Consider the following 22,662-nt stretch of genomic DNA (forward strand, 5'->3'; position numbering starts at 1 on the left):
GGAGGGGGGGGGATGTGGCGGCGGGGATGGGGCTGGAGACGAACCTGGAGTAACGCGGGAAGTCCGGCTTGCAGGCAGGGGGCATTTAAAGGTCCGGATTTTCCTCGCCTGCGCGGACAAAATGCCCACGGATTTTTTTGGTTTTGCACTTTTTTTTTTTTTTTTCCCCAAAATAAGACCCCAAAAGCCCCTCGGCACAGCATAATGAAGAGGATTGCATAACATAATCAATTAAAACATAGTTTATTGTTTTTGTTTTTTCACCATAGCACCTTTTAGGATTTTTAAGTATGTCACACAAAATTACAGAACTGTCAATTAATGATTAACTTATAAAAGCTTTATGACAAATACTGCGCAATGACATCACACATAAATAGGATACAAAAGAGATTTTTTTAAAAAATGCTTCCTTTTGTCCCCATAAGAACCATTTATTGGAAAGAACAGGGCACAAGAGTCAACAAGTTTTTGGGACTCAATACACTATCAACCGACCTGATTTTTGAGGAGAAAGTGCAGGCCAGTTTGATGAAGATGTTGAGCGTCAACAGTTGCTTTTTATGCTTAAGACCTAAGTCAGTATTTCATGCACAACCTGAACTCATACAGCATTCACACTGAGACAGCAACTGAAGTGCCACTGAGGTTAAACTGCAGTCCTTGAATACAGAAGGTTTTCACTCAGTCCCGGGGACATTCGGGATCAGGAAACCAGTGTGAGAAGAGTAAAGCAAAAATTAGCAACACACTAAAATAAAAAATGTGAGGATCACAGAGTACAAGAGTCAAGTAAAAAAATAATAAAATCATTACTTCTGGTATAAAACTGTTCACAAACACCATGGTGGTTCAGGAGATAATCTTTTGTAAGTGTTAAGCCCAGGCACTTAAGATATTTTCAGCTTCACACTTCTGTGATAAGTGGGTGGACCCATCTCCCACCATCCTATCACCCACTGTATTGATAGGATGTGAAAAGGCTTAAAAAAAAAAAAGAAAAGCAGAAACATATCACATGATCTTCCCAATACAGAAGCAGAATGGAAAAAAAAAAAAAAAAGCATTAAAAGAAAAAAGAACTCTTGCAAACATTAATGCACAACTAAAACCAACGACAGGTTTTAAGAGCTGAAACCATCAGGACTGTATAGGATGAAATCCTTTTCCATCATATGCAGAACCATCTGGTTTTGGGGCACAGCTTACAGTGCAATGCCAGCTTCCAACACCAAACCAGTATTGCTGATACTCTACACGCTTAAGTCATATGCCACCATCATTGTATCATCTTGTGCTGTAAGGAAAAGAGAAAAACTTCTCCCTTATGTGACCCTGAAATGCCAACCGCTTTTCTAAATAACATATGGCTTTGAAGTAGGGCTCATTTTGTGCTTAAATGCAGAGACTCAGGGAGAGCATTGTCCTCATGGAGATGAATGAGAGCGGCCAGGAGAGCCCAGCAAGGCACTTTCTCCAAAAACATTGGCATAGGAAGACTTGAGGAACTGGACGTAGTTTTGCATGCTGCGATTAGTGCTCTCCGACTGCTCTAACCGATCCTTTAAATCCTGTAGGCGGCTTTCATACCGTCGCTCTGCCTATATAAAGAAGCATAAAACACAGGTTGAAAGACAGCAGCATTCACTCTACTCACATTAAACTTGAGCTATTCTGAGAAAGTGCTGCAGCCAGCAAAAATTAGCACAGCAGTAGATGGCATTACCATACATGGTGCTATGACCTTTGTCATTTCTTTTGATCATTCCCTACACCATTCAGTAACCCAACAATAAAAAACAGGAGACAAGGCAGCTAATCATGTGGGCTTTTAAAACTGATTAGCTATAGTTTTATGGAATTAACACACACTCTTCTCTGAAAACCAGCTTGACCTGATTCATATCAAGTAAAACTCAAGTAAACAAGCAGCATAAATAGGATATTATAAAAGATTCCCGCTTTCTTTCTTCTAAAATAAAGACTTTTCTCTAGAACAAAAATAGCCTTCTCTCTCAGATAACAAACCACAGTACGTGAAGTTGGAGTCACAATATCTCCCATGCCATCTGGTGCAAATCTTGTTTAGACATTAGAGCAAGTTCTGTATGTTTTTGCAGCACATCCATAGGGCCTTTTTATGGATTCAATTGCTGCCAGGATCCTACCAGCACAGCAAGAATACACATTGCAAGTCACTCACATCATCTTTGTTCCGACGCAACTGGTTCAGCTCTGTTTTAATCCTACTCAGCTGGGTCTCCAAATCCAACATCTTGGACTGGGCTGCCCTCTCTCTAGCTGTTGCTCGTTCTCGAGTTTGTTCAACCTACGTGCAACAACAGAACAACAATCTTGTTAAAGGTTTGTCTATGCAAGAATGATTTTTCCCTAACCCACTGCCCACAGAAGCCCTATAAACTTCACTGGACACATCCATAAGCAGCAGCTCAGTCTAGGGCTTTCTTTTGTTGCAAACTGGAGAAGCAGTGTTCAGTTTTTCAAAGGTTTAAGTGCTGACAAATAGTACCAGTACATTTCATTGTTTGTATTCCACTGAACATGATGATTTTCATGAATTTGATCATAGGCTGAGGAGGTTATGTCCAGCATTCTCATTATTCCCCTTTCACAGCCTGGGTAGTTTTGAGAAAGTACACGAATACAAGAAATTACTTACTTGTCTTTTGGCATCCTCAATGGCCATTTCCAGCTGACGAGCCAAGGAGCTACACTCACGGGTCTTCTCCTCTAACCGCAGCTGACACTGGTGGATCGACTCCTCACGTTTTGCTATGACCTGAAGGAATTCTATGTTCTGGGCGCTCGTTGTCTCTAGTTTTCTGGGTTAAGACAACAAGGGAAGGAAACCTATTCGTTTTAAATAGAGAATGTTTCAGTCTGCCTTTTTGTTAGGTCTTGACTAGTCTCGGAGGAGATTCCATACTCCCTCAAAAAAGTCCAAGGCCCAAGAAACTTCTTAATTTCTCAAATCAGAATTTCAAAGACTGAAGAACACAGAATACTCACATACCTGACTTTTCCCAGACACTGTCACTAAAAGGTTTTGATAAATATGGATAAAAACATTGTAATACTCATTAACATCAAAACTGTCTAGATTGAACAACTGGTTTATCTGCTGCATAGGTCACGATCCTTTTAAAAAGTATTTGTGAAGTGTGCTGCAAGAATCTGCAACTCTCTCTCCAGTGGACAGCTAGTGATTAGAGATCCTTGTGGGATAAGTAAGTGTGGAGAACAGTTTCCGTGAGGATGGAAAGGAAAGGTTAAGAGAACAAGAGAGCCTAATATTTCTAACCTTTCTAGCTCCTCCACCTTCAGGGTGAGCTGCTTTTTCTCCTCTTGGGCAGATTGATACCTCTCTCTTGTCACATCCATTTTGTCCCCCTGGAGCTCAATCTAAAAATTACAGCAATCAGTTACTTTACAGATTAGTCACTACACACATGACCAACCACCTAGAATGTATGTGGCTCTCCAGAAGGAAACATGCTCAATTCACAATTTTCTGCAGGATCCTAGGAAAGGAATAGTGGATAGAAAAGCAAAGCACTAAACACACTTAACATCCATTTTGTTGGTGCTTCCCGCTAACGGTTGGAAAGGTATGAGAAAGTTCTTTCATATTGCACATGAAAAGCCAGCTTGGTAAAAGCTTGCATGCAGAGCAGCCACCTGTAAGCACAGCAAAGCACACACATTAATAACAGCCATATACATGACAGCATCCCACAAAGACACTCAAGACTTAAATACCAGGAAGGTTTGTAACTCCAAATCCATCAGAGTAAAACAGTCAGACTGCAAGATTATTTGCTGTGTCCTGAGGCATGGTTGTACAAGTCATGCCTGTCTATAATTGTTCTGTGACACCTATACAGTCCTTCTGGGGACAAAAAAAAAAAAAAACAGACTGGGAAAACAACCCAAAATCAGGGTGGGAAAACAAGGCTGGGACAGCACTACCAGCAGAAAAACACAGGAGGTAAAGCTGACAAGATGATGGAAGTAACAGAAGCGAGTGTTGGCATTTGCAAGTGTTGCTACTGCTGCTATTCAAGTCCCAGTATGCTTCTGTACCAAGGGATTAGAAACTTTTCAAACAGTAAGGAATTCTGCTAGCTACCCTGCTGACTTCTTGCACAAAGACATAGCACACACATTTATTTTGCAGTGCACGTTTAATCTTTTCAGAAAGAGACGAGAACAGAGACAGAGATGAAGTTTGAACTTTCCTGTGACTAGAAATTCATCTTGGTCTCAGACTTGCAGATTGCTGTGTTGCAGGTGCTCTCTGCCAGTCCCTTACCCGCTGACGCAGATCTGCGATGATGACAGACAGGTCCACATTCTTCTTCTCATAACTCTGAAGCTGGTCCTGACATTTTGCCAGCTGCGTCTCTGTGATCCTTAGGATCTCAGGCAGCTTTTCCAGTTCAGCAAGCTGGTTCTGGAACTGCATACGAGCCTATAGTCAAAGAGAATATGAGGAACTTTCAAATGTTCATAAGGTCTAGACTAAAAAGTTTCTTTCTGTGAAAGTTTTGTTAGCCTGCAGCCTTGATGACATTGAGGAAGTTAGGCAAGCATTGGGAGTTCAAAGCCCAGGTAATGTCTTCTACTCCAAAAGCCTATCCCTTATAATTTGGCATCAATGGATCCTGGGCTTCAATTTTACTAGGATTATAAGTTGCTTTATGAGGAAAAGTCATTCTGCAGCAAACAATGGAGTAACCTACAGAGCCCACAGTTCAAAGCCACTATTTCTGCAGCAAAGAACAGGCTACTCAATTTAAACATCTCTGAAGAATGCCATATAGTCAAAAAGAAGCTGTTAAATGTGTTCAACACAGAATGAACAAGCCCTAAGAAAAGCTAATCAAGAAAGGCAATCTCAGATAACCCTTTATTCACAGCCATTTTAAACTATATTGAGAATCTTAAAATCCATAAACGTCTACAGCATATCGGTCTTTAGAGGAATAATTACCAGTTCGATCTCCTTGTTCATTTCATCCTTTAGTGTCTTGTTCTCTTTATCGCACTTCTCCAGTTTTGCTGTCACTTCATCTGCTTCCATTCGGGTTTTCAACACCTGGGCATACAAAAAAAGCACATACTTTACCTGTTACACATGGTTTTCAACAAACTTGCTATACTTTCGAGTGACTGAAACTGCTCTAGAATCAGCAACAGACTTGTTGCCACAGTAACCACCATCTCAGGCTAAGTTTATAAGTTCACTTTCTGCTTCTTCTGTTTGGCTCACTTGGGCTTTCCACCAAATATTCTCCCCTTTTGCCTTATTTTCCTAACTACCAGAATATCCAAAATCCCAAAAGAAGCTGCCAAGAAATAGTATTTAGCACACCAAAAGGCAGAAGAAGGATCTCACTATTTAACTCTATCTTTACAACCTAAAGTGACAAAAGATCCCAAAACATACAAAACCGCAACCTCCAACAGCGATTCACAGATTAACACATTACAGAATAAACCACTGCAGTAAGGGGAGAAAACACATTTGTGCAAGCGCTGAAGGAATCGGTAAGATGCCTACCTGTGATTTGTAGGTTTCAATCAACCCTTCATAGTTCCTAACAGAGTTCTTGAGCTGCTGTACTTCCATTTGCGCTTGGTTCAGCTTTTCCTCCATTGGGACCACACTAGCCTGAAAAAGAATACATCTTTGATTGAGTGCCTTGAAGAAACTGTTACATTAGCCATCTAGAGTTGTCTAGATTGGGGAAAAAAAAAAAAAAAGGATTTTGTTAGTGTAAATTTGCAAAACTTTCCAGACTTAAGTGGATTGCCAGATTTATGCCAGCAGAGCACGTAGGTTTAGAACGGATGCAGTCTGTTTGCTTGAATGAGCTGTGCTACCTGGATTAGGACCACTCCATTTGGATCAATGCCTAGCTTTACAAGAAGAAAATTACGTAGGTCACCAACAGAGTCACCAGTGGTAAAAGAAATGACAGGATAAATACACCAGTCATTATGCCTTTCTTTTTATTATTATTATTATAGAGGTTACTGTTCTCTCTGCATGAATAGTTACAGTTGTTTGTTCCCTGGCCAGCACCATGAAGATTAAGAACAACACTTAAGAAGTCAGCTGGAAGAAGGACCAGTACTTGGACTTGAAGATACTCCTACCAAAAGCTGTAAGAAAGGCAGTCCTCCCAGAATGCTTGCTCACTTTTTTATGTCTCTTTCCAGCATTCTTTAGGTATCATACTCAGGCTATGGGGAAACTGATTTGAAACTAAATGGCAGCAATGGGTGCATTTCAGCTCTGTCCTCAGAGGCCAAGCAACTTATTATAATTTCTCCTTCTTTGTGTAGCATTTCAGCTTCAAATCCCTAGAATCACTAACCTTTAGCCTTTCATTCTCCATTTTGAAAGAAGTGGTCTCTGTAGTCTGCTGATGCAATTTATCCATCAAGGCATCTCTGTCCTCCCGCATCCTATCCTCCAGGGTTGTCTGTTGTTCCAGCAAGTCTGCCATACGACTGCCATAGAGAAAGAAAATTAATCCTTAAATGACTAAAAAAGAATAAGATTCCTAATCCTTCAAAATAAGCTTCAGAAACGCATATTTTTCCTATACTTTCATATTCCTGTTCTGTTCATGTATACATACCTACGTGTTACGCTGTTCTTCTACCTCAGTCTTCTTAGCCCACTCAAAATTGACTTGAATTGTCCCCCTGGAGCTCAAATGCATTGCGTCCAAGATACTTGGGATGAAGAGGTATTTCTTGCCCCATACCTACCTATTTTTTTCCTACAGCAACAACTGTACTGCAGTAATACCAACATATTTATTTACCACCACGACAAAATTGCCATGAACTAGACTGTCTATAACTTCTAATACCTTCCATTCAAGGATCTCAAACATCTAAAAAGAAAAATAACCTTAATTATTTCAAAGCATGACAAAATGGCAAAGGTTCAGAGAGATTTAAGGATCAGCCTGCCTTTGCTATGGCGAGCCAGCAGCAGAAGCCACACCTTTCTCAGCCTCTCCAAACTCTAGCGTTCCATAGACAGGACTGGTTTTGCTTGGATGTTTACAGACAACCCAATTAAATTATTAAATTTAATCAAATTATTCAATTAAATTAATTAGTTTTGTGCTTGAACTAGGTACTCATCCCCCCTCATGCCAGTTTCTCCATACTAGTCTTATTTTAACCTGTTCAGCGTAACGATTTCCAGTTCAAGGTCACTCTTGTCCTTCACTACTTTGTTGTAACGACTCCTCCAGGACTCCAGAGTAGACAGTGCCTCACCAACGTAACTGTCCTATCAAGCAAAAGAAAGGCGTGACCAAAATAGCACAAGACGTTGGACATCCAGACAGCATACTGAGATGCTGATATGGCTAAGCATGATATGTACAGAGACTTTACTGAAGCTTAAAATACTGAAGACAAGTATTTATGTTTATTCTTCCTGATCCTTCACAGAGAGGTATTCTACAACACTACTGCCAGATAACAGACATATCTGCATCATGGAAAGCAGAATCCTCTTTGAAGGCAGCAAACAAATGATCAGAAATACAAAACATAGATAAAATTCCAGTAGTGGCTCCAGTCCCTAGTATTCTACAGACAAGGGAAAAATCAAGTAGCATAAAATCCATATTCCCTTCTGATTTGTCTTACTCCTTAGTCCTAACTTTGCTACTTTTTCTTCAGTCATTTTATCCTTCAATCCTTTTATCCTTCAGTCCTTTTTCAACAGGACGTGCATCTCAAAGTCTTTGTACTTTTCTGCTCTAACTAGCTTCTTGATGAAGAACTGACTCCACTCAGACTTCTCAGCCCAAACCACACGGCTTTATTTTATTGGCTTTTGCCAACCCTCAAACGGTTCTGAAGAATCAGGTGAAAAAAAATCAGATCTGCTAGTTTTGTATAATCTAAGTTACCGCATGTCCTAAGTTCACAGAATCACAGAATTTTCTAGGTTGGAAGAGACCTCAAGGTCATCGAGTCCAACCTCCAACCTAACACTAACAGTCCCCACTAAACCATATCCCTAAGCTCTACATCTAAACGTCTTTTGAAGACTTCCAGGGATGGTGACTCCACCACTTCCCTGGGCAGCCTGTTCCAGTGCCTCACAACCCTTTCAGTGAAGAAGTTCTTCCTAACATCTAACCTAAAACTCCCCTGGCTCAACTTAAGCCCATTCCCCCTCGTCCTGTCACCAGGCACGTGGGAGAACAGGCCAACCCCCACCTCGCTACAGCCTCCCTTGAGGTACCTAAAAAGAGCGATAAGGTCGCCCCTGAGCCTCCTCTTCTCCAGGCTGAACAAGCCCAGCTCCCTCAGCCGCTCCTCATAGGACTTGTTCTCCAGGCCCCTCACCAGCTTCGTCGCCCTTCTCTGCACCCGCTCAAGCACCTCGATGTCCTTCTTGTAGCGAGGGGCCCAAAACTGAACACAGTACTCGAGGTGCGGCCTCACCAGAGCTGAGTACAGGGGGACGACCACCTCCCTAGCCCTGCTGGTCACGCTGTTCCTGATACAAGCCAGGATGCCGTTGGCCTTCTTGGCCACCTGAGCACACTGCTGGCTCATATTCAGCCGACTATCCACCATCACTCCCAGGTCCTTCTCTGCCTGGCAGCTCTCCAACCATTCCTCTCCCAGCCTGTAGCTCTGCTTGGGGTTATTGCGCCCCAGGTGCAGGACCCGGCACTTGGCCTTGTTGAGCTTCATGCAGTTGACCTCAGCCCATCGGTGCAGCCTATCCAGATCCTCCTGCAGAGCTTTCCTACCCTCAAGCAGATCGACACACGCACCTAACTTGGTGTCATCTGCGAACTTACTGAGGGTGCACTCGATGCCCTCGTCCAGATCATCGATGAAGATATTAAAGAGGACCGGCCCCAGCACCGAGCCCTGGGGGACGCCACTAGTGACTGGCCTCCAACTGGACTTGGCTCCATTCACCACGACTCTTTGGGCCCGGCTATCCAGCCAGTTTCTAACCCAACGAAGCGTGCGCCAGTCCAAGCCAAGAGCAGCCAGTTTCTTGAGGAGAATGCTGTGGGAGACGGTGTCAAAAGCCTTGCTGAAGTTAAGGACATGCAAAGAATATAGTGAGAGCTGAAAAAAATGGATTTGTTCTAAACTTAGCATAAATGGGCCAAAGCACTGAGACAAAAATAAATCTCATTAGTTGAAAGCAGAGACTCTCCCTAGGGCTGCTACCAAAAGTCAAAGGTTTAGACACATGATCTGAAATGAGGTCTCTCCTCCTGTATCATCAAATACCTTTTCTGCTAGCTGGACAGTCAACTGCTCTGCATACTCCTCACTCCGCTCTGCCCGCTCCTTCTGTGCACGGAGAGCTTTCTTCAGGGCCTCTTTATCATGATCTGTCTTCTGCCTTAGTTCTTTCAGTTGTTCCTTGATAAGTTCCACCTCTGCCTTATGCTGAGCTTCACTGCGCTCCAGATTCTGCAGTGGGAGAAAGAAACACACCACAGGGAATATTATTCTCATACCTGTATACCTAAAGCAGCAATTAGTTTCCTAGAAACACTGGAGAGATACAGGGATAAAAACCTCAAACCTTTAGCCTATAGGTACTTGCATTGCACCTGCTTAATCCTAACACAGACAGACATGTCAGCATGACCTCTGAAAGAATGAAAAAACATTTATGCCCATGTATATATAGAAAGGCAAGAGACAGCAAAGCTGTATGTTCAATCCCAATGCATCCTATGACGTTGCCTGCTTATAACAAAAAGCAACAGCCTACTCTAGCCATACAGAAATAAATCCTTTCACTGCAAGTTATAAAATAACAACATGGGGAAAAAAAAAGCTTGAAGATGGTAAAAATAAGAAACCCGTCGAGAGAGTTTTTGTAACTGATCTCTGGTTTCCACTAAGGTTTAAAACAGAAATTCCTTCCAGTATTTCCACCTTGATACAAAAGATTTCATACATCAGAATCAAAAGTGGACTCTCAAACACCCTTCAAACTCAAATGAAACGAGGCAAATCAGGACTGTGAATCTACTGACCTCTCAATTCTTCAGAACTAACTAAATCTTTCTCTGTATTTAATGCTATTTGTAAATTTCCTGAAAGACATCAGTTCCTCTCTCATACGCTGCTCTCCAGAATACTGATTGCCTCTCCTAATCAAGATAAATACTGGTCTACCAGCCTTTTGATCTACCCGAGAATATTCTTTTTATTAATTGAAATATTTGCATATAATAATGTTGCTTTATGCAGCTGTACAGCTTAACAAAATTAAAGCTCTTCTACGTTATTAGCATGCACATGTTCGCCATAACAACAACAGATATGTTAAACATAAGACTTTGATCAAGATAAATTAGGGGAACTTTCTCCTCCTTATTAATATTGTAGGATGCATGCATGAGAGTAAACAAATACAGAAACTCATGGCATAGCATTTTCCCAGAAAACAAATTGAAGAGTTTGTGATCTGACTTGATGCCTGACTAAACTAAAACCATCTTTTAAAATAAATATATAGTAATTAACTCAGAAGAAAAACGTAATACATGCACATAGCCCTTAAAGCTACGATTATGCCTCACGCGTCATAAGTGAAAAGCTTTTTCTTTTGTTACTTCATTTGAAAGTCACAGTATGTGTTAGCAGCTTAAGCACCACCATCCAATATTTCAGTCTATGACACAGAAAAGAAGAATACTCGGTGAGTGCTACTTCCCTTGCCAGTGGATTCAGCTCATGAGTATAGATGAACAGTCAGCCTCCAGGGACCACTGAAAACCTACCCGGATCTGTACAGTCAGACGGTTGTTCTCAGCTTCTTTATTTCGTAGCTGTGCTTGTAAATGGCCTCTCACAGCCTCCATAGATTTTGAGAGTTCACTTGCTGTCTTTGCCTGGTCCTAAATAAGATGCAAATGACACGTTTTGCTTCAGCAAGCTTATAGAAGGAACACTTTTTAACATGTACCCATTCAGTGAAGAAATCTGATACTATCTCCAGCCAACTCCAGTTTCGATGGACCCTCACAGCTACTCTTCTCCAACAAAATGGACAACAACAACAAAAAAAGGCATTTCTTTTTCATCATCTTATGAATAGCTGTCCTGAAACATTTGTTCTAGGGCAAAGCATCCTTCATATCTGGTATTATCCAGTATACTTGCCTTTTACTTTCTAAATGGAGGGACCTAAAGGAATTTGATACCTGGAATCAACCAGGACCTTAAACAGAAAGGCAATTTGGTGATAAACCCAAACAAAGAGAGAATACTACCTATTAATCTTTGTGATTGGTGTTTTATTAGCAGAATACTGAATCTACAACTGTGTGGGAATAGGTAGCTTACCTGTCTAGCTTTAAAAGCAAAGCAACCATCTGATCCCTTATAAAGTAACTGTACTCGAGCACAAATCCGTATTTTGCACTATCTGTAGTTCTTTGGAACTGGACGGTGCAACACGGAGGGAAGAACAGAAAAAGGAAAGTACCTTTTCTGCCTGTATTTGAATGATAAGATCGTCCACTTCTTGTTCTTTCTCCTGAAGCCTCATTTGAAGTTGCTGGAAAACAAAACACCACTCAGATTTTAAATAACAAATGCAATCAGGTTGGCAGGTGGAGGAAAAGAGGTGTAAGTGCCTCCCTCCTGAGACCCTCTGATCTACAGCACTCTGTCTGGTAACCACAGCAACAGCATCCTCAGTCTCAGAAAAACAGCCTGCAGTCTCCTCAAGCAGAAAGCAAGAGGGAAATGCATACATTTGTGTAACAGGGCATGGGATATCCTACAGATACTACAGGACCTGGCAGGATTATAAACTCCACAGATGAGAAAGGACACTGCCCATGTCTCTCAGTTTCTAACTTCTGGCAATGTAAGAACACTTTTTTCAGTTTACAGATAAATAAACAGGGGAAAAAAAATCTGGTACCAGGTCATTCACTCATTCAGTGACAGAAGCAGGAACAGAAAGCTTATCCTCTTTATGCTTTGATACCTCTAAGGATAACATGAGAAACACACAGAAACAGCAAGATGATATCCAAACTGAAGAATGTTGTCCCAATTGTCAGGGGTACTTTTTGTGGTAGATACTTTTTTCTCAGCCACCCCCAGACATTTCTTTTTAAAGAAATGTGTAGTACAATTCTTGGTTTGTACATTCAGTACTATATGCAAAAGGCAAGCAGAGTAATTTGTGCGTGAACTGAACATGATGAGAACAGGCTTAAGTATCCAAAACTGTTCTTTATAGCTGAATACTGTGAACCAGAATAGTGTTCTTATATGTAAGTCTCAATTGTGAAATCCCCATTCTAAGCCCTATACATGAAAGGCTCTGAAAATCTATCTACTTTGTAATGTAGGCTGTTAACCAGAGGGGCAATATAGTGGCTCTTGATTACTACAAAAGCCAGGACTTTTTTACAGGTCTAAAAGGTTCAGCGTAAAACTTGATGGCTGAATACAGACAAAGAAGAGCTTAAAATTCAGCTCTCTCTCCTTTACTATTCTGCAGAAAAAGTTGTTTTTGTTTGCTTACCACTTTCTCTGCATCTGAGTCAGCAAGCCTTTTCAACAGCACACCTTGCTGCTCCAATATCTTCTGAGCATCCCTCTGCAAAAGATATAGGGGAGGAAAAACGTTGTAATTAAAAGTCTGCTTTTTACACATTCTTTAGATGTAAGTGGGAAAATCAACCATCTTCCCCATGTTGCAGCAGCAATTCTCAAGTATTAAATTAGCTAAATATTTCACATATCATCACCTATCTCAAAAAGCTTTCCCAGTTCTCCCAGACATAGATGATAATAAAAAGCACAATGGCAAATTAAGATCTTTCAGAACTTTCTCCTTATGTGGGGAAGGTCATATAGAAGAACTCAGTCCTTTTCTCTAGTCTCACTTGTGGCTGAGCAGTTACCATTGGCCTGCTTTTGCTCAAAGAAACCATCAACTACAGGAAGCATAGCAGTTTCATTCTGCAGTGCTTTTACAAGCTACACAGAATTGCTCTGTACAAACACTACAGAGCTGTTAATAGTTCCTGACATTGCTTTATGCAATCCAGCCTATGAAAATAAAGTTCTGAAAATCCTCATGCCCCCATTAGCTGAGGCAACATCTAGTCCTCAGGCTTTAGCCAACACAACAGTATAGCACTAACATTTCAGACTAGCATGAAAAGCCAAAATGTTGGCACAGATGCTGAAGACATAACCACAGGAGTTATTGTTCAGATGCAAGTCTAAGACCTGCAGATACATCTGTATCCAAATGAAAAAGAGTCAGCAGTGCAGTAGAGCCCTATACCTTTTAATGCAGTCAAAGACACGTTCTGACATCCCCACAGCAGAAAAATCAGTCTTACTGTAATGAGGTAGGCAGGGATAAAGAAAACAATCCATCCTTTATGACACACGGTCAATGGCAGCATTAGGAAAAAGAGTTAAGAGCTCTCAAATTCAAGTTCCATTTTCAGTCCAGAAGACAATATTGCCTTCGGTAATCATCCAAGTTGAAGCAGACAGTACTGCTCACCTCCCGGTTATGCTGCACTCTGAGAAGCTCTCGGAGTGTCCGGTTGGTCTCTTCAAAGGTACTCAATTTCTGTAGCAGCAGCTCTTTTTGTCTTGTCAGTGTGTTAATGTCTGAGCTGCTCATGTGTTTCTCCTAAAGGAGGAAAAAATAAAATAATATTGTTCACACGCAATGTCTCAAACTCTGGAATTAACGTATGCTGCTAAAAGCAGCAGCACTGCAATATTCAGCACCACTCGTGCAGAAGGTGAGAAGGTGGATAAATATCCAGTTTCTAAAGAGATCTAGCAAACACCTTAAGCAAGCTAAATCCTTCCATTTTTCTTTACGGTTTTGGTGGATCAGCAATTGTGACATTACATTTTTAAGACAGCCATAAACAGCACAACATAACAAAGAACAAAAGAACAAAAAAGAAAAAAAGAAAAAAAAACACCTACAAGGTTGAGTCTCCCAATTGTATTTTTCAAGGCGTGGATCTGTCTGGCTGCCGCTTCTCCATCCCTCTCAACCTCACTCAGCTTGGACATCAGGCACTCTTTCTCATGCTGCAAGTACTTCTTCTGTAGCCTGCAGTAATTGAGCAATTAGAGAAACAAGAAATTTTGACAGCTGTATCAACCAGTATGAATGTTTGAGTTAAAACAGATAAAACCCCTCTAATCAGAGGATAAAAGCTCGAAATAAATAGTACCTAAGATTCACCCCCCTTTCAGCGTGGAAGTTTTTTCTGACAGAAGACAGTAAGTGGGCTCCCAGAGCTATCTAGGATAACAACCATGAAACAGGAATTTAGATGGGCCAAACTAGGTTCATATCAAAGCCTGCACACCCCAATAAAGCCAAAACACAACGCTGTGCCAGAAATTCTCTTCCAATATTCACCTCTATATTTATTCATGTGTTGTTGTACCAACACCATCACATTACAAACAGCATCTCTTTAACCTTCAAAATATGAACTGCAAAGCTAGGATGACCCTACAGCAGGCCACACAAGCCAACCTCTTTCAGCTTCCTGACAGAATAGTTTTTTTCCCATTTCAATGACCACATTACAGCCCTTCTCTGTAGCTACTGCCATTTAAAATACCCTTTCTAAATGATGACAAAAAACACAAGAGCATCATTTCCTCAGCAGCACTGCAACCCCGGGTGCAAACTTCAGCCTCAGTTAACATTAGCAATAAGGAGGCAGGCATCCTGTAAATACCACTAACTACAGTAAGAGTGGAGAACCGGAGGTTTCTTACACAGTCAGATCTTTCTCTTCCATTATGCGCTCAATATTGCGCCTGAGCAGTGTATTCTCGTGCTCTGTTTCTACCAGCTCTTGTGTGACCTCATTCAATTCTTCTTTCTGCTCCTCAAGGAGACGCTTTGTCATTTGCTGCTGGTGCTCCTTTTTATGCATCTTGGCCTGATAAATTTAAATAGAACTTAAATAAACCTGAACTTTATTCAAGAATGACACATGCATCCCACTTGGCAGATATGAGCACTACAAACAGTTCAAGAAGTGAAAATACAGAGGGTGGTTGAATTAGTGCACCAGACTTGTTTCCTTTTGCAGCAGGCAGCAGAGGTCACTTGAGATTTCCTGGCACAAACAGATTTAAAACTACAAAATTAATGTAATCTTACATCACAGAATTAATTATGCAATATCACCAAACATTTAGATTCAATACACTCATTAGAAATAGCAAAACAAATTTTTGTTTAACAATTATGCAAGTAATTCCATTAATTTTTGTAGCATAAATAGAATAGAAAAGACTTACTAAGAAGAATACACTAAAATCCTAAATTCTGTTCTTATTTACTAATTTGAACTTCACATAGTTTTGCATAAAATAATAAGAACACAAGATTTGCTACCCTCAGTGTGAACTCAGAGGAAAGAAATGCAGTTAGCCTCCACCATAGAGCATCTTACGAAATCTGGAAACCTCTCCTGTCCATTTTTCAAACAGTGTCAAGTACAAAAGAGGCTATTTAGCTGGAAAACACAGTATCACTGGGCTGTGTATTTCAAGACAGAATCAGAAGAAACAATCTTGTGGAATAAGTGGATTCTTTGACAATAGAACATAATCAAACTGCTTTTTTCATCTTCTTAAAATGACCAGTTTTCAGATTTTGTGTTTGATCTGAAGAAAGATTATTTGGAAACTAAAGCACAGCAATATCATATTAAATGGATACAGTTTAAAACTGTTTCATACTATGACTTGTGAATTTCTCACTGAACTAGTTCAGATCTTCTAAACAACTCAGACTGATTTCTTTAAGAAGCTAACCAACAAGCTGAGTAGTCTTCCATTTCACCAAGACTCTAGCTTCCTCTTGCCAAACTATCAGCTACAAAGGCTGAATCCGCAGGTCTTTATGTTGTCTCCTCACCTCATTCTTCAGTGTTCCCACCGCGTTCATCAGGCTATCTATCTTCTTCTCGTACTCGTTCATTTTGCAGCAAACAGCATCCTCCTCATCTGTAGAGAGATCACTCAGACGCAACACTGACAGCATTTTTTCTGAATCTGGAGGTGTAATTTCTAGGCGGTGAGTTGGTCCCTAGTAGAAAAACAATAATGGGCATCTTTTTTTTAATATAAAGTTATAAGCAGCATTCTAACCCTAACTCTACCAAAAATAGAGACCAGGTTACATCACTACAAAAAGACTAGGAAGGAAAAAATATTGAAAACAGCTCCTTCGTTTCCATCAGGGAAAGTTCAACAATGTGGAAAGACTAAAATAGAAAAAGAAGGAGAAAAAAAAATAAACTAAAATTCTCATCGAGGAAGAGCCAGGAATGCAAGAGTTGAAGATGTGAAAACAAAAATATTACACAATACTTCAAAATTGCTCCATGCTTCAGAACAGACTAGTAACAGCAGCTCCTTGTTGCGTCCCAAAACGAGATCTTGAAGGGAAGCAATACAATTAAATAGAATGCAATAGCTTCAGTTGGAAGGAAGCTACAGAGGTCATCAAGTCAAACAGTCAGACTACTTTGAGGATGACCTAATATTAAGACATATCATTAAGTGTTAACCTCAAACACGAATGGGCACAGGACATCAACCACCTCTCTAGGGAGCCTGTTCCAGTGCCTAACTACACTCTCAGTAAAGAATTTTTCCTAATGTCTAGACTGAACCTCCCTGGTGCAGCTTTGAGTTGCTCCCATGCATCCTGTCACTAGACACCACCAAGTAAAGGTGAGCATCTCCCTCTCCACTTCCCCATCTCCACAGAAGAGAACAACGTGGTCACTCCTCAACTTTCTTTTCACCAAGTTTAAAAACCAAGTGTTCTTAGTTACTCCTCATAGGATAAGCCTTCCAGCCCTTTACCCAACTTTGTTGCCCTCCTCTGGATGTATTTAAGTATCTCAACATCCTTTTAAAATTGTGGAGCCCAGAACTGCACACAATATTCCAGGTGAGGTCTCACTGTATTTAGCACTGATGTGAACAAACAAACAAACTTGTCTGGCTTCAACAAATAGAAAGGCATGAGATGGCCGAAAGTTGCTAATAAATTCCCAATTTTTCTATACTAAGAAGTGACAAAGATGTGTATGAGACGCTTAAAATGGACCACATGTGATGGCAGGATTCTTTCCGATCAGCCCAGCTCCCTCCATCATAACATTCTGTAAGTGCTCTCTTCAACCTCAGCTAAAGCTGAAAGCTTGCTTTTAAGAGCAACATCAGCCGTACCTCCCATTTGTAGGTGGACTCCAGGACAGATGTTTTCCCTGGGGGCATCCAGGGGGCCTTAGTTTTCACCTGGACAGTTCGACGTGCATTCACGGTATTCCCTCTCATTTTCTGTTTTTGCTTTTGCTGAAGGACAGAAAAGAGAAAATAAGATAGATCACTACGACTTTTAAAAACATTTACAGTTTGTGCTGCAAAAACAAATGGAAGATCATTCATGCAAAAACACCAGAGTGTTTGACGTCATACAGCAGATCAGATGAGCAAGCAGCCATCAGAGGAGGCTAGCACCAGCCAGAAGAAAAGCATATTCACTTGATGGTATGGCTAGATTCTCATTACTTATCACATAGCTATTCTGTTATATCACCAGAATATATGCACTTGTGAAGCAATGAAAACCTTATCCAGCAGGCCAGGGGTGGAAGATTTGGGGAGATTGGATAGGGAAGGAAGCCTCCTCTGTATGGAGATACACAAAAAATACTGCAATACAACCCATTCATGTGCAGAAGGAACAACCTGGCAGATCCCTTCTTCTGTTCCAAATTCCTCTCACAAAAGAGCAGCTGTATCATTTGACAACAGCACCACCAGAGAAAAAAGAATGGTGCAGTTACAAAAAACCCTTAAAATGTTTTCCCTACTTTGCAGTCAACGGGTAGATCCACATTTATCTTGAAGATGAGATGCTCTAGCTGGAGGAAAATTAAAGTGTTTTTGCACAATTCTAACCTTTGATGAGGAAAAAAAACCAACCATATTCTAAAGCACCCTATAGGGAATTAATTAATAGGAGGCACTGACTTCACTGTCAGACCCTGCCCCATTACATTTGCCATTAGCAGAGAACAAATTAAGAGAGGATTTGGAACAGGATGTCTGCAGACACAAGGAAGAATGAGGCAACTTCAGTATTGCCTCTTGTCTACTCTTGATATGGATACGAAGAGATCTTTCTTTGCTGCATAGCTCAGCAGACTGACAGGGTGCTTAATGCCAGAAGATGGTTTGAATGCAAACACTTTTCTTCTAAACACATTAATTTTAATACAATTAAGACAGAATTTGAAGCACTTGGGTACTACCTTACTCCAAGCCTCTCCTTCAAAAACAGGGATGAAATCAAAGAAAACCCTTTATGAGGACACAATTTCAGAAAATACAAGGAAAAAATCCCCCAAACTACATCACGTTGGAAGCAGTATGCCTCATAATCATACACTTAAACATGAAAACTATTTATTCTATACCATACTTAACACATCTTAAACAGAGAAAACATATTACTGAAAATTCACCACTGAACATGCATACAGTTAACAAGGCAGAAAGTCTTCCAGTTCTAATATACAGGTAAAGCAGACCTTGAAGATCTGGTGGTGCTTCTAGGACCCACTGTTTCCTCTGTAGCCCCTACAAACGCCCAGCTGCACACTCCTACCTGGCATTTTGCAGGTGTGGTTTTCTGACCCTTTTTAATATGGACATGGACAGGGGTGTTTTCATCCACATGGACGTGCAAAGGGGGAGATGAGGAACGGTTCTTCATGGCTCTTCTCCCACAAATGGGAAAGGGCAATACAAGGAAGGGAAACCTGTGGATAAGGAGACTGGAAATAACAACATTTCCCTGTGTGCAACAGTGGCCAGCTGTGGTTACAGTTTGAGCTTCCTTTCAGTAGCATCTGCCATTTTGAACAGCACGTTATATTGCTGGAAAGAGATTAACACAAACAATCTCTCTACTTCTGCTATTTCCTGCTTTTAACACAGCTATTAAAGACCAAACAGTCGGAGTGACAGAGGATGCCCGTAAGTCATTGGAGTTCCAAGTCTTAGAGCAAGCGTGCAAATCAAAGGCTCCAGTACCCAGCACCATCAGAGTCCAAACACAAATTATAGAGAAAGAGGGAAAAGCACTCATTTAATAGCTTAGATGAAAAAAAAAAAAAAGAAATCAAGAGGAAACCATAAGATCACTCCATCCTAAAACCCTGAACCTGCAAACTCTTTCATATGTGCTTAACTTCAAGAGCCTTTTTGAAGTTAAACAAATGCTTAAAAGCTTTCAGATATTTTTTCTTCAGATTATCTCACAGTGATGCATATATTTACAAATCCCTACATTAATTACATGCATAACCTTAACGTTGCCTAACACAACACACAAAAGCAAAACACAAAGCTAAAGAAATCAGTTTCGGACATGATCCTCTATTTGAGGTAATGGTTCCTCAGTATAATGCAATGGAAAATTTTATAGAATTCCACCAGCAGCAATTTATGTCAGCTTAGGTATACTTACAGTTATTGTAAGGCTTTTAGTTCCTCTTGACAGTGTGCTCTGTGCAGAGACTGAAGTCACTTCATTTTTGATGGTTGAGGGAAACCTGGTGCAGAAATAATAAAATGACCACTGATAGGAAAGGGTGCCAATTTCTGATCACCCTCTTCCTTTCAAATTAAGGCAAGGTGCAGACTCAGACTTATTGTACTTATGAACCTAAACATCAAAAGTTGGTGTGTCAGTGCTTTCCTCTGTAAGCAGAGGATAAAGAAAGATTTGAGATTATCATTCCTTACACACTAATGCTGAGAGCTGGTTTAAACAACAGAAAACGTTCTGTTGAATTACACAAGATGAGCTCACCCAAACTCAGTTACAGCTGCAAGTGCCCCTTTTAACCTGTTTCATAAGGAAATCAGTTTTGAACAGTTTAAGGGCACCTGTACATCTCCCTTCTGTCTCAAACCCCACACCATCCCTAAAACCTGCCAACAGCAACAAAACTTAACAGAAATGTCAAAATCCTGGGTTTAGGTCTACATGCAGAGAAGGCATCAAAATCTGTGCTTAAACTGGAAAGAAAAAAAAAAAAAAAAGCCCGCAACACGAGTTCTCAGTGCTACTCAGCAAGCATGTGTGTGTACTCATACACAGAACCAAACGGAATCAGCCACAGCGTGAGCTGCTTGCCTGGTACCACCTTGGGGACTTGAAATGAGAGTGAGGAAGGAGGGACCTCCAAGGGCTGCTGTGCATGGTGGGAGCAGAGCTATTAGCCTGGTGTTATAAAGGGCTTAGCTGCTAATCTCATGGAAGCACTCCTTCATGATTTGCTATGTAACATGTGTTACAAGTAAAGTGTTACTTGTAATGAAGCAGAGCAGGATTTTACACAATACCTCTGCTAGAACAGAATTTAGATGACTCTTTATAGCTCCTGATTAATTTGTCAAGGTTCATGTAATAACCTGCTCTAAATAAAACTAATAATGTTATATCAGCTTCTAAAAATGTCAAGTTTTGATTACTAACATAGCAATGCAACAGCAATAGACATTGGATGAGCGTTAATCGAAGTTATTAACAGTTTCACCTAACTTAGAGTTACTTGTACAACTGAGGAAAAAACACACTAAACTACCATCCTTGTACTTTTTAACTGAATTTGACATGACAGGAAAGGAGGGCTACATAAACACCAGGACAATGAACGCCAGAAAAGTAGTCAGAACTATGCTATTCTACAGGTCAGTGGGAAAAGGATCTGGATATGAACTGATTAGTCTCAATGGATCGCTATGATACTTCAGAATTATAAGTAGAAACAGATAAAAGTTACTCTAAAACACGAATGTGTGTGCTAGGGACTTGCACTAGAATGGTCTTGGTTTAAAAAAAAAAAAAAAGTCACAGTGAGGAAAGATCTACTCTGTGAGCAATGCATCATCAAAATCCACTTTGCAGGAGCTTGCCCTGCTGCTTGCTGTAAAGCTGTCAGTCCATCACTTAACATTCTTGAGTGCAGAGTCAAGAGTGAATCATGAAAAGCAATTCAAGAAAACCAAGAGAAAAAGGAAGCGACGCTTTTCTGAAGTAACAGGATTCCCCCTTCTGGCTCCGGAAAGCCGCAAACACAGCCGGGCACCGCCACCCTCCCCTTCCTCAGGACGGGGGCAGCTCCCGGAGCCCAGGAGCGCCCCTTCAGCCACAACGCTGGGAACCTAACGGCAGCTGAATCGCCACGAACACAACCGCGGAGCTGCCAGGCAGCTTCCCCAGCACCGAGGAGGTTTATTGCTGAAGCCCGGGGGGGTTTCTCAGAGGAACCCGTGAGGGCCCGGGCTCGCTCCGGCCTCCTGCTCCGAGCCGGGACCGGCAGCTCGGGGTCAGCCCGGGGCTCTACCGGGGGGTTTCCCGGGGTGGTGGCTGCACAGCGGCCGGTGCAGCCCGTCCGAGGGTAGGGCCGTGCCTCCCTCACACCCCCTACCCCGGCGGGGAGGAGCCGAACCGGGCAGCAGGGGGGGGGTCCCGGCCCTCCCTCACCCTCCCGGCGACCCCTCCCTCACCATGAAGGGCCGAACGCGGCGTCGGCCAGCCCCAGCCGCTGCCTCCTCAGGCTGTCCTCGCCGGCGGCGGGGAGGCGGCGGGCGGCGCTGCCATAGAGCCCTCGGCTGCGGGGCGCGGCGGACGCCTGGAGGCAGCACCAGGGGTACGAGCCCGAGCCCCCGCCGCCGCACTTCCGGGGCCGCCGCCGCGCCGCCGCCGCCCGCGGCTCCCCCATTGGGCGATTCAAACCCTGCCGGCGGCCCCGCCCCTCCCGCCGCCGCGTCACAAGGGGCAACGCCCCGCCCCGCCACCGGCCCCGTTGCCATGGCGACGCGAGGCGGGAGGCGGGCTCCGCTCAGGGCGTCCTGACGGGGAGCTCTGAGGGGAGGAAGCCCCAGCGCGGCTTCGGTCGCTACAAAGAGCCGGGAGGCTTCAGGTGGCTGCCCAACTCGGGCTGGCTGGCTCTCAGGAGGCTCTGGATGGTTCTCTAGTTGCCCTGAGGGGGTTCTTCAAGCTCCCCGGGTAGCTTCGATACAATAAATAAATAAAAACAACAAGTAGCGCCCACCCGAACGTTGTTCTTTTGGTGCTACAGAGCACCTTTAACAAATGCAGTGAGGCGTGACCAAAAAAAAAGCACCAAAGCAGCTGGTTTTACTGTAAACATTCTATTTCTCCCCGTCACATAACTGAATTTGTAACTAGTTTTCCTGCTGGTATTTCTACCGTTTCTGGACATTCTGTACAAAAACCAACAGAACTATCACAATGGCTGTTATATGAACAAATGTCCCCCCAACCCACGGAGTGCAAGTCACTGCGTTACAGACAGCTTCCAGCTGCACTTGTAACACCCACAAAGCAGTTTCCTTGAAGTGCACGTTTTCTTCTGCAGAAACAACTTTTTGGAACTGATAATTAATGAAGTTGAAGCCTTGGGCTGCAGAGAGGATCGCCTGCATTCAAACCTCTATTCTCTGTCACTGAGAAATACACCA

General features: G+C 42.1%; 1 protein-coding gene across 2 annotated transcripts; it reads right to left on the reverse strand.

The window, feature by feature from the left end:
* Nucleotides 1–274: 274 nt before the first annotated feature.
* On the reverse strand, nucleotides 275–21,899 carry ODF2 (outer dense fiber of sperm tails 2; the record flags this gene model as incomplete). 2 transcript variants are annotated; one of them, XM_084298885.1, is made up of 20 exons in its annotated part: nucleotides 275–1,601; nucleotides 2,204–2,329; nucleotides 2,681–2,843; nucleotides 3,323–3,423; nucleotides 4,334–4,492; nucleotides 5,015–5,119; nucleotides 5,585–5,695; nucleotides 6,405–6,540; nucleotides 7,230–7,339; nucleotides 9,325–9,510; nucleotides 10,836–10,952; nucleotides 11,543–11,614; nucleotides 12,599–12,673; nucleotides 13,598–13,729; nucleotides 14,038–14,167; nucleotides 14,851–15,017; nucleotides 16,004–16,174; nucleotides 17,329–17,454; nucleotides 19,637–19,721; nucleotides 21,685–21,899. In XM_084298885.1, the coding sequence occupies 20 exons, from the start codon at nucleotides 21,897–21,899 to the stop codon at nucleotides 1,428–1,430; spliced, it is 2,661 nt and encodes an 886-aa protein (XP_084155011.1). In that variant the 3' UTR covers nucleotides 275–1,427. The 2 variants fall into 2 exon arrangements, with proteins under 2 accessions (XP_084155011.1, XP_084155010.1); XM_084298884.1 differs by lacking the exon at nucleotides 21,685–21,899 and adding an exon at nucleotides 18,773–18,926 and having other exon boundaries at nucleotides 19,637–19,709.
* Between the last annotated feature and the right edge of the window lie 763 nt (nucleotides 21,900–22,662).

This window comes from Netta rufina, assembly GCF_964035555.1.
Source record: "Netta rufina genome assembly, chromosome: 20".
Classification (NCBI taxonomy): domain Eukaryota; kingdom Metazoa; phylum Chordata; class Aves; order Anseriformes; family Anatidae; genus Netta; species Netta rufina.